Source organism: Camelus bactrianus, chromosome 23, assembly GCF_048773025.1.
Source record: "Camelus bactrianus isolate YW-2024 breed Bactrian camel chromosome 23, ASM4877302v1, whole genome shotgun sequence".
NCBI classification, from domain to species: Eukaryota; Metazoa; Chordata; class Mammalia; order Artiodactyla; family Camelidae; genus Camelus; species Camelus bactrianus.
The window spans coordinates 30135125-30146361 of NC_133561.1; the positions used below are offsets into that span (position 1 = coordinate 30135125).

The window sequence follows — 11237 nt, forward strand, 5'->3', positions numbered from 1 at the left end:
TCTGGCAGGAGCAGCCACTCCTGGGTCAGCCCCACAGCTGTTTCTAGTGGCCCTTTCTCCCTTCACAAGTCCTAGGCATCTGCATCGACACTCCCCAAAGGGTTAAGAAGAAAGACTACAACCCCCTGCTCCTGACCCACAAGACACCTCCGCAGGGTGGGCCTGGAGCCCCCCACTCCTCCCCACCACGCTCTTCAGATTGGCTTGGCCCAGGGGGTCTGTTCCCCTTGCTCTGGTGCAGCGAGCTTCTTTAAGGGCGGGCTTAGAACATGGGGCCACTGACAGTATCCCGGTGCTGAAGCAGGAGGGCAAGGAGACAACAGAAACACTGGAGCTACCCTAAGTCTCGGTCCCCCCGTTACCTCCCCGCCCCATCCCACATGAAGCCCAAAGGCCGCTGGCAGGGGGGAGGCAGGTACTGTTGCCCCCTTGGATGAGATGGAAAACAGACACAGGGAGGTCGGTAACCTGCTCTGAGTTTAAAGAGTGACAGAACCAGGGTGGTGCCCAGCCCTCCGGTCCCCCCAGGTCAGAGTTCTTCCCAGGTGTTGTCTTCCCTGGGGTGGCTGAGAAGCCCCGGTGGGAGGGAGAGGGCAAGCCACAAGCAAGGACCCCCAGAGATGTTCCAGATATCTGCAGACATAACGCCACTGTCCCAGACTTTCCTTACTGGAGGTAGAGCAGCATTTCTCACCACATCTGCCTAATCTTCTCTCCTCCCTACACACACACACACACACACACACACACACACACACACACACACACACGTGCAAATCCAAGGCAAGACAACAAAGTCTTCTTTGGAAGGAGGAGAGGTACAGGTGAGAGGCAGGAACGGGGCCTTCCACATCCAGCCTTCGCGGAATCCCAACTTATTTTCCCTGTTTTTTTCCTACTTCTTCCTCCCCATCTTTCAAGCTTAAGTCTCCAGCCATAGACTCTTACAACCCTCGAGACATCTAATGAGTTGTTAATCCAAACTTTTCATCCTGCACACCAGGGACAGCATGGAGAAGGGGAAGGGGTGTGGTGTTTATGGCAGACAAGCCTGGGTGCAGGCTTTGGCTCCCTTGCTCAGCATACCTGTAACCTTGGTCAGAGTCCTGAACATCTCTGTGTCTTGGTTTGCTCACTAGAAAGTGGAGATGAGGGTCACAGCGACTGGCAGGTACAGCCCCCGGTAAGCACGGACTACTTTTATTATTAACTTCCCCCAAGGACCAAGATGGCCAAGGAGGCTAGAGGCATGGATCTGAGAGTCTAAATGAACTTAGAGCCAGAGAAGGAGCCTGGAGCATCTCCCATTTCCCTGCCTGTCCTGTGGGAAGCCAGCCTCTTTAAGGGGAGGTCCTGGAACAGAAAATAAAAAAAAAACAGAAGGCAGCTTTGAGGATATTTAGCTTACACCCTTGTTTGCACTTGGGGAAACTGAGGCCCAGAGAGGTGACTACTCAATTCAGCAAGGAGAAGCCCTGAGTATTCAACCCAGGTTAGGAAGGGGACCCAGTTATTTCTCAATCCCAGTGTATTCTGGAATGGCAAATTTGTCCACGTCACTGTGACCTAGGGACACGTGAATGGAAGCCGCAGCTCTGGGTCTCTGCGCACAGAACAGCTGTTCACACCAGGAAATCAACTTTTTTTTATTAAGAAAAGCTGAAAAATTATTTTAAAAGGGAGAGAGAGAGGTAGCATCTCCTAAAATAGCCATATGCAGAAGTTCATTTTTCAAACATCTCTTTTGCTTATGATGCAAAAATTAAAACTTTGAGTAAGAGGTTCAATGAATGCAAAACTTTGGAAAGGTCTAAGGGAAGGGAGGGGCTCGAATCAGAAAAAAACCTTTGCCAGGAAATATGTAACACTGTGGCTTTTTTTTATGAATGGGGAGGCCTCACTGAACCACAATATAAAAGGGGGACACAGTAGGTGAAGGTCTACACAACAGGGGCTTGATCTTGCAAAATCAAACCACAAGTCCGACTCGACGAAGAAGACACAGCTCCACCATGCCCCGCTCAGCACTGCTCTGCTGCCTGATCCTCCTGGCCGGAGTGGCAGCCAGCCAAGACCAAGGCACCCAGTCTGAGCACAGCTGCACCCACTTCCCAGCCAGCCTGCCCCACATGCTCCGGGAGCTCCGAGCCGCCTTTGGCAGGGTGAAGACTTTCTTTGTGAGTATCATGCCCTTCCTGCCCCCGGGACTCCCTGAACAACACATTCAGCAGGAATTCTTAGAACCTCCTGCACCTCCATCCCCAGCACCCATTCCCCTGAAACTTCAATTCTTAAGAGGGTCCCTGGCCAAGCTGTGGGTTCAGTGAATTAATCCCAGCCCTGGTGATGCAGCAAATTGTGCAGGTAAAGCTGCCGTAAAAAGGTAAATGCACTATCTCTCCCATGCCTGGAAATTTCTCTAAGATTCCACTGCCGCTTGATACTACACTGGCTGGGAGAGATCACAGAGGGTCTGACTGGAGGTGTTCCCCGTGCCAGGGAAACATATGTTGCCTCAGCTTAGAAGGCTTCCAGAATCTGAAAGACGGGCGGTTTGGGGAAGCGCCATAGAGGGAGGAAACCTGCATTAGGAGGTGCCTCGCATTCCCAGAGACCTTTCAGGGCTGCCGCTGGACATCAACAGCAGAAAAGCAAAGGGCACTGAGGAGGGAGGGGGTTGGCATGGGGGCCCCTTCACACCCGACCTGGCCCTGCAGAGAGAAGACCAGGACCCCAGCAAGCTTCTGCCTTGCCTTCAAAATCAGCCCGATTTTTAAAATAACTTGATCCCGAGGGGAAGGACCTGATTTAACGAAGGGCTCCGGCACTGTCGCATGTCCTGTTTTGAAAGTTCTCTTTTCCCTTTTGGGGCCGGGGACGCCTTGATTAAAAATCAAAAACTCTACAAAGAAAAGTGGAATCGGAAAGACAGTCATTTTCAGTATTTTCCCCAAACCTCGGGTTCATTCTCCTTTTGTTCTTCTTGCAGCAAATGAAGGACCAGCTGGACAACATGCTGTTGACCAGGTCCCTGCTGGAGGACTTTAAGGTGAGGGCTGGGTGGGTGTGGGGGACTGAGCAGTTTCTGGCCTGCAAGGACCTGCTTCCTTCGCTTTGAAAAGGAGAAGTGGGAAGATCTTAACTCAGCACATCGCCAGCGCCGGAGGGAGGGGGAGGGGTGCTCAGCCATGGGGGGAGGCGGCCACTTAGGAAGCTCCCCAGGGACAAAGCTGTCCTCTCCAGCGGTAGCCCTTCCTCCCAGTCACCACCCACCCTGGCTTCCGCCCTTAGGGTTACCTGGGTTGCCAAGCCTTGTCGGAGATGATCCAGTTTTACCTGGAGGAGGTGATGCCACAGGCGGAGAACCACGGCCCTGACATCAAGGAGCATGTGAACTCCCTGGGGGAGAAGCTGAAGACCCTCAGACTGAGGCTGCGTCGCTGTGTAAGTAGCAGACCAGCTCTTCCCCTCCCAGGCGGCTCCTGCCAGGCGACTCTTCCAGAAACGCCACCTCCGAACGGGCTCGCACCCCGACACAGAGGCCCAGGCTGGCAGGCACGCTCATGCTCTGGGCAGGAGTCCTCTTTCTTGCTCATTTCTCTCCAAGCTGCGGGTGGGGGTGGCCGCTAAGGCATTTACATGTGAAGATTTGCAACAGCTTTCCTGTTATTTGTGAGTCATTTGTGGGTTATTAGCTATTCCCCTCTCTTCATGAAAGGGCCCCAGAGCTCAGAGCTTCATCTGGGGCTCTCTCGTCCCTGCGAACCTAGGCCCTGGGTCCCCAGGAGGGGCCAGAGGTGAGAGTCCCAGGAGAGAAAACTGCTTTCCTCTTATTCTTAACCTTTTAAAAGCTGAGCTCCAAGTGGGGCCCAAATGACTGCCAGGATTTCCCCCAGTATTTTCGAGGGGCCAGGGCCCTCCTCACCTCCAGGTTAGTGTCTATGAATAATTCCCCAGAATAAGTTATTTCTCCAGTTGAATTGATACCGTCACCACTGGCTTCCTCTGTTCCCTCGCCAGTACTGAGAAATCATTGGGTTTCTATTTGTAGGACAGGACTATGCAAAGGGGGTTGACCAGCAGAGCTGAGACTGTCTCTATTCCTCTGGGACTTAGAAATGGTCCTCGTGGCCGGGACTGCAGGACAGGGACAGGGCAGAGAAGCAGGACAGGACACACGGCTGGCTCGGCACTCTGGTCGGCTCTGTGACCTGCCAGGTGAGGCAGCTCCCAGACCTGGGCTTTGAGGCAGCCTTGTAAACATCCAGGAGTAGCTTCAAGGAGGAGAAACATGTTTCATCCCTTGGGCGATATTTCTTCTCTGTCCAGGGCAGGGAAAGAGGAGGTAGGCTCCTCGTCGGCCCCAGGAGCTCTGGAGGGTAGGCATTCAAGATGAGTCTGGCCTCTTCACGCCACAAGCTTGTCCCCCAAGCGCTGTGGACCCAGGAGCTGGGAGCCGGTATCATTCACACTTTCTCTTTCCTCCCACAGCATCGATTTCTCCCCTGTGAAAACAAGAGCAAGGCGGTGGAGCAGGTGAAGAGTGTCTTCAGTAAGGTGAGCTGGGATGCTGGGCAGGGAGGGCTGGGGGAATGTGACCTCTCCCCACTCCCGAGGGGCGGAGGTTGGCGGGTGCTAAGCAGGCCCTGTCTTTGGCTCCGAGGCAGTGTGAGAACCTGACACATGGTGTGACCTCCTCAGCCAGTGAGGAGCTGCCGCCTCAGTTATATTTGCTTTCTGTGAAGTGACTTTGGGGGTTTCTAAATGACTGTTCCCCGCCTTGGCAGGCCTGCGGGTTGGGCCGACCAGCCAGCTGTGAACACAGTGAGCAGGGTGCTGGGGAGAGTGACAAAGGAAACAGAAAGTAGCTGGTTGGGAATCTAGGCCGAAGCTACACGTGCAGGAAGCCGGCACGTGAATGTTCACTTACAAACACACCCAGGGGCTCAGCCCGAACTCCCCCAAGCTCAGAGCAGGAAGCCGAATGCTCCCTTCTCTGGAGTTGGTCCCCACCTCCTTCCACCTGCGGTTCACACTTCCCAAGATGCTTGAGAATCTCAGCTCAGATCAAGCAGGGTTTCACGCTTCCAACTGTCCGTGAACTCTCAGGCCCCGTTTCCCAGAAGCCACGGGGCCTATGTCCTCTCGGTGGGCTGGGGACAGACGCTGGGCAGGGTTCCAACATCAGGGGGCATGAATCCCCCCACATGAGGCCAGAGCAGCAGGGCAGGGCCTGCTCAATCCATGGGTAGGGGAGCATAAACCTAAAAAAGGCTCCTCTCACTCACCGTTTCGCTTTCAAAGTGGTTCCTCTAATGTCTTTTCATCAAATTTTGAATAAACATCATGCGAGCACATGACCTTCAAAACTGTTGAAAAGGCACCATTTGGAAGACTGTGCTTCACACAGGGAATGTTCCTCTTGCTGCCCGCTGGCCACGTTCCAGGCCAGTGCACGGCCTCTCCCCAGGCAGCCAGACGTATTCTCAGGGTCCCGGGGTTCACCTCTCACCTCCCAACACATGGGCCCCAGGCTCATGCCCATCCAAGGAGGGGGACCCACTTACTTGCTCAGATGGGGTTTTCACTGAACATTTCATATTTCGCTACACAGCTCCAAGAGAAGGGGGTCTACAAAGCCATGAGTGAGTTCGACATCTTTATCAACTACATAGAAGCCTACATGACAATGAAGATGAAGAACTGAAGCGTTCTAGGCAACAAAACCTCCGGGCTGCAACTCTCCTGGACTCTAGGACAGAAATTGGAGATCTCCAAAATCCGATCCCGGTCACTGGGAGGGCAGAAGCAGCTCCTTGGAGGGTCCTGTTGTACCTCTCCTAGAATATTTATTACTTCTGTTACCTCAACTCCCATTTCTATTTATTTACTGAGCTTCTCTGTGAACTATTTAGAAAGAAGCCTGATATTGTACTTGTTTCAATATTTATTATTTTCACCTGTGTTTAAGCTGTTTCCATAGGGTGATGATGCCCTGTGGTATTTGAGTGTTTTGAGAAAAATTTAAGTTATATAAGGAAAAAAAAATCTTCCTTAGGGAGCCAACTGAAGCTTCCATTCCAAGCCTAACCACACTTTATAGCTGTCGGGCTGTGTCCCCTGACCTCCCTCTAATTTTTCTTGTCCCTGGGCCTGAGGCTCTTGGAATGTTACAAAGACTCAGGCTCATAGGAAGAGAAACCCTAGGACAACTGATATCTCAGCATCTCTGAGGGATTCCCCTGACCTCACGCCCCAACCACTTCATTCTTGAAAGCTGTGGCCAGCTTGTTATTTATAACAACCTAAAGTTGGTTCTAATAGAACTCAGTTTTAACTAGAAGCAATTCAATTCCTCTGGGAATGTTACATTGTTTGTCTGTCTTCATCACAGATTTTAATTTTGAATAAATAAAGAGGTCTTATGAAAGTCATGTGATGGTGTCTGTTGGCTTCTGTCTGACTAAAATTGTTCTCTCAAAGTCTCCAAGCTAGAAGAGACTAGATGAATGAATTCTACATTCCAGAGAAACAAAGCCAGCTGTCTTCTCCCGAGAGAGAGAGAAGCCTCCAAATCTGATCAGAGAAAAAGCTGTTCTCCTTTCCAAAGCCAGTGGCAAAGGCCACCATAGTCTCCCCACAAACTCAGTCCTTTAAAGAATTATCCTTTATGATCAGGCTGATTTTTAAGGCTAAGGATGAGGTTCTACACATACCAAAATTTAGAAGATAGGCAGACAGAAAGAGAAAAATACCATATCACTTATATGTGGAATCTAAAAAAGAAAAAAGAAAAAAAGACACAAATGAACTTACTTACAAAACGGGGACAGACTCACAGACATTGAAAACAAACTTACGGTTAACGAGGGGAAAGCGGGTGAGGAGGGATAAACTGGGAGTTCCAGATTTGCAGACACTAACTACTACATATAAAATAGATAAACAACCAGGTCCTAGTGTGCAGCACAGGGAACTATATTCAATACCTTGTAATGGCCTGTAATGAAAAAGAATATGAAAAGGAATATATATGTATATGTATAAATGAATCACTATGCTGTACACCAGAAATTAACACAACATTGTAAATTGACTATACTTAAATTTTTTTTTTTAAAGCTAGGCAGAGGAAGTTTTTCAGTGTGTTTTGTTTTTTGGTGTTTGGTGTGTTCTTTTGTTTCTCTTGTGTTGTTGTTGCTGTTGTTTGCTTCCTCAAGCTCCAAAGTTCCAGGGTGAGTACTAATTTGCCTGAGCTTGCAAGGATTCAGATAAAGTGCCAGCATGCTTCCAGACGCGAGAAGATGGTCCCAAGGCCCCAAGGTGGCGGTTGTTGGGCTTCACACCTAAAAACTCCTACCAAATCCTTCTTGAGCCAAGATCAGAGGCAACAGGCTGGACCCAACAGAGTGGAATACAAGGAAATCAGCCCAGTCAATAGGTTACCTGAGGACCCAAGATGCTGCACATCTGCTCTCTCCTTGAGCTGCCAGACAAATGAGATTGGCTTCTGACTGCGGTCTGCTGGGAGGGCCGCAGCGGCTGGGGAAGCCCTACTCAAAGCCCCATGACTTGAGGTGGAGAGGGGGAAGAATGGGCTGAGTAAACACCCCGCCCCACCTCACGCTCTGCCCAGGCAGCCCTGCTCTGGGGGAGGCAGGGTGGGAGCCGAGTGGCTGTGGTCAGTTTTTCAGTAAGACCTGACTCACTTCGGTTAAAGTAACCATAGGAAGGAAGTGGGAAGCATCAAAGCTGAAATTCTGAGCTGAAAAGTTAGGGTTAAGAATGGAGGTTCACAGAAGACAATGTGACAGGGAGGGAGGCTCTCTACGCTGAAGTGGAGAAGAGCCGGGAGCCCCTCGGCCTGTAAGCTTCAAGGGGTCAGGGCTCTCTGCCAGGGAACGCAGACGAACTTAAGTCTGAGGTTGGCAACTCACATGAGGAAGTGGGCATCTGAAATTGACAGACAGAAACTCACCTGGAGAAGCCTCATAGCTGATAAGATGCTGGCAACAATGACAACTTATTGAGCACTTATTTTGAGCAAGTCAGTACTAGGCATCTATCGGTTATACTGTGTAGTATCTCACTGCTGTTTTCTCTAAGAGGGAACTGATGCTCGGAAATGTTGGTGTGGCTTGGCCATATGGCTGATGTGGAGGATGGACAGCTGAGAATAGCATAAAACATCTTTCCCTTTGTACCAATTATCTATTGTTGCCACCACCACCACCCCAAATTTAGCAGCTTAAAACAACAAACATTTATTATGTCACCTTTTCCATAGGTCAGGAATCTTGGAGCAATAAGAGTCTCTATAACAAGGCCATGGTCAAAATGACAGTCAAGGTAGCAACCTCTTGAAGTCTTGACTGGACAGCTTACATCCACGATGGCACGTTCCCAGGACTGTCGGCGGGAGGCCTCAGTTCCTCCCTGGCTATAGGCAGGTGGCCGTGGCTCCCTGCCACGTGAGCATCTCCACAGAGCATCTTGAGTGTCTTCATGACATGTCAGCTGTCTTCCCCTGAGCCAACATCTGAGAGAGAGAGCAAGGGGGAGTCATGGTATCTTTTAGCTCCAATCTCAGGAATCTCATACCATCACTCTGCCACGTTCCTATTTGGTAGAAATGAGCTGGGAAGTACAGCCCACCTTCAAGGGGAGAGGAATTAGAATCCACCTTTTGAAAGGAGGCATATCAAAGATTCTGTGGATGTGGTTTAAAACTACTATATCCTTCTAAGAATTTAGAAGAAAGTGCTTTGATCTGGATGGCCCATGAGGCTCCCAGGTGGGTGAGAGGAAGGGGAGGATTCGAGTGGGCATCAGTGTGCATGGATGGGCCACCACAATGGGCGCCCCTCCTTCAGTCCTCCCTTGTAGGCGCCATCTAATGTATTTACTTCTCTGAGCCTCAGTTTCTCATCTGGAAAACTAGCAAAACTTCTTTCCCAGGTGTTACAAACGGAATGTGTCCCTACAGAATTCATATATGAAAGCCCTAAGCCCCAGTGCGATGGCGTTTGGAGATCGGTCCCTTGGGAAGTCATTAGGCTTCGATCTGGTCATAAGGGTGAGGCCCTCAGGATGGGATTAGTGCTCCTGTCAGGAGAGACAGCAGGGGGCTCACTCTGTGTCCTTGCTCCATTTCTCTCTACCCGCCCCCCACCTCCTTCCTGCTCTCCCAGCACGAGAAAAGGAGGTCATGCGAGGACACAGCAAGACAGCAGCGCCAAGAGAAGCCTCAAGCCAAGAGAAGAAGCCTCAGCATGAAACCTACCTTGCCGGCACCTTCCCCTTGGACTTCCAGCCTCCAGAACTGTGAGAAAGTTATTCTCTCTTGTTTAAGACACCCAGCCTATGCCATTTTGTTGCAGCACGCTGAGCTAACACACCAGGTGTGACTGAAGGGTCAAGTGGAGCATCAGGCATGAAGGCATGAAGGATAGGAAGTGTAGAGACGAGGTTTGGATGGAGTTTTTTTTTCAAATTTTTATTCTTTAAGAAGAGCAACCACGTCATCTCCTCCCTTGTCCATCAGTCCCCTCACAGCAGAGTTTGGATATCAGTAGAGAATGAAAAACTCTGTCTTGGCTGCTGAGGTGAGGAGGGTGGGACCAGAGAGGAGCTCCCAGATCTGTTCTGACAGTGTGGTTACCTTATCTAGCCACTGAGAGAAATCAAACCAAGAAAAGATGACTGAGTTCTTCCATTCTGGCTGGGAGGCACAATCTGGCAGGAAGGGAAAGAGATCAGAGATGAAAAGAAAGAAGAAAAGAAGAGGACTGGCCAGAGGGCAGAAGCTGCCCATTTGATGGCTTATCTCCCCCACAAAATCCTCGTATGTGTTGGACTTAATTGTAGAATGTGGGGACCAGCTTTAGGCCTGGGGTGATTTAGGGAAAAGCAGACATAACACCAGAAGCAAATAGGAGCTGGATCATAAGAACATACACCCAGAATTTAAAACATCAGGAAGATCTTTTGAACCAGTCAGCTCCACACCTCTGAGCCACTCGTGGGTCCCAGCTGATATGTGTTCCATTATTCAATCCTCATTTTGTTTTAAATTGAAGTATAGTCAGTTTACAATGCTGTGTCGATTTCTGGTGTACAGCATCATGTTTTAGTCATACAAGTAGATACATATATTCCTTTTCATATTCTTTTTCATTATAGGTTACCGCAAGACATTGAATATAGTTCCCTGTGCTGTACAGTAGAGACTTGTTGTTTATCTATTTTGTGTAGAGTAGTTAGTATCTGCAAATCTCAAACTCCCAGTTTATCCCTTCCCACCCATTTCTCCCTGGTAACCATAAGTTTGTTTTCTATGTCTGTGAGTCTGTTTCTGTTTTGTAAATAAGTTCATTTGTGTCTTCTTTTTTTTTTTCAGATTCCACATATGAATGATATCATATGGTATTTTTCTTTCTCTTCCTGGCTTACCTCACTTAGAATGATGATCTTCAGGTCCATCCATGTTGCTATAAATGGCATTATTTTATTCTTTTTTATGGCTGAGTAGTATTCCATTGTATAAATATACCACAACTTCTTTATCCAGTCATCTGTTGATGGACATTTAGGCTGTTGCCATGTCTTGACTATTGTAAATTGTACTGCTGTGCACTTCTGGGCATATATCCAGAAAGAACTCTAATTTGAAAAGATACATACATCCCAATGTTCAAATTTTTTTAAGCACTAACTCACTCAGTGAGTTTGGAAATCTTATTTATCCTGTCTGGGCCTTTTACTCCTTATAATAAAATAAGGAATAGGTCTGGATCAATGGATTCCACCTAGGGCCACTACACTCATGTGGGTTCTCGAAGGTGCTCATGGTGAGGGAGAGGATTGTCTTTGAACAATTTCCGAAATGTGAAAAAGCCTAGTGGGAACTGTACCCTTGTCACCCCTACCTCCCATAACTCAGCAAGGGCTCAAAAAAAGCACTTCCATACGCTTGGCTAAAGTAATAACCACTTTGTATGGAAAAACGGGTTGCCTCTTGCAGATTAAAATTTCAATTTGGTAGTCATGTATCATATCTTTGATTAACAAAATGAGAAAATGGAATTATCACCTTTAAAAATATGTGACCAGCCAAAATAGTTTAACATAGAGAGCCTCAGAGGAAAATTAATCCCAACAGTCCTTTGTGGTCAAAAGCTTCAAAACCACTGAGTTCCTTCCAAGCCCACAGTTTCTAATTCCAGCGTCAGATTCCT

General features: G+C 48.9%; 1 protein-coding gene across 1 annotated transcript; it reads left to right on the forward strand.

The window, feature by feature from the left end:
- The first annotated feature begins 1970 nt into the window (after positions 1-1970).
- On the forward strand, positions 1971-5724 carry IL10 (interleukin 10). Its single transcript, NM_001303520.1, is given in 5 exon segments — positions 1971-2177; positions 2990-3049; positions 3292-3444; positions 4492-4557; positions 5615-5724. Coding segments are annotated over 5 exon segments (537 nt in total). The 5' UTR covers positions 1971-2012; the 3' UTR covers positions 5708-5724.
- The last annotated feature ends 5513 nt before the right edge of the window (positions 5725-11237 follow it).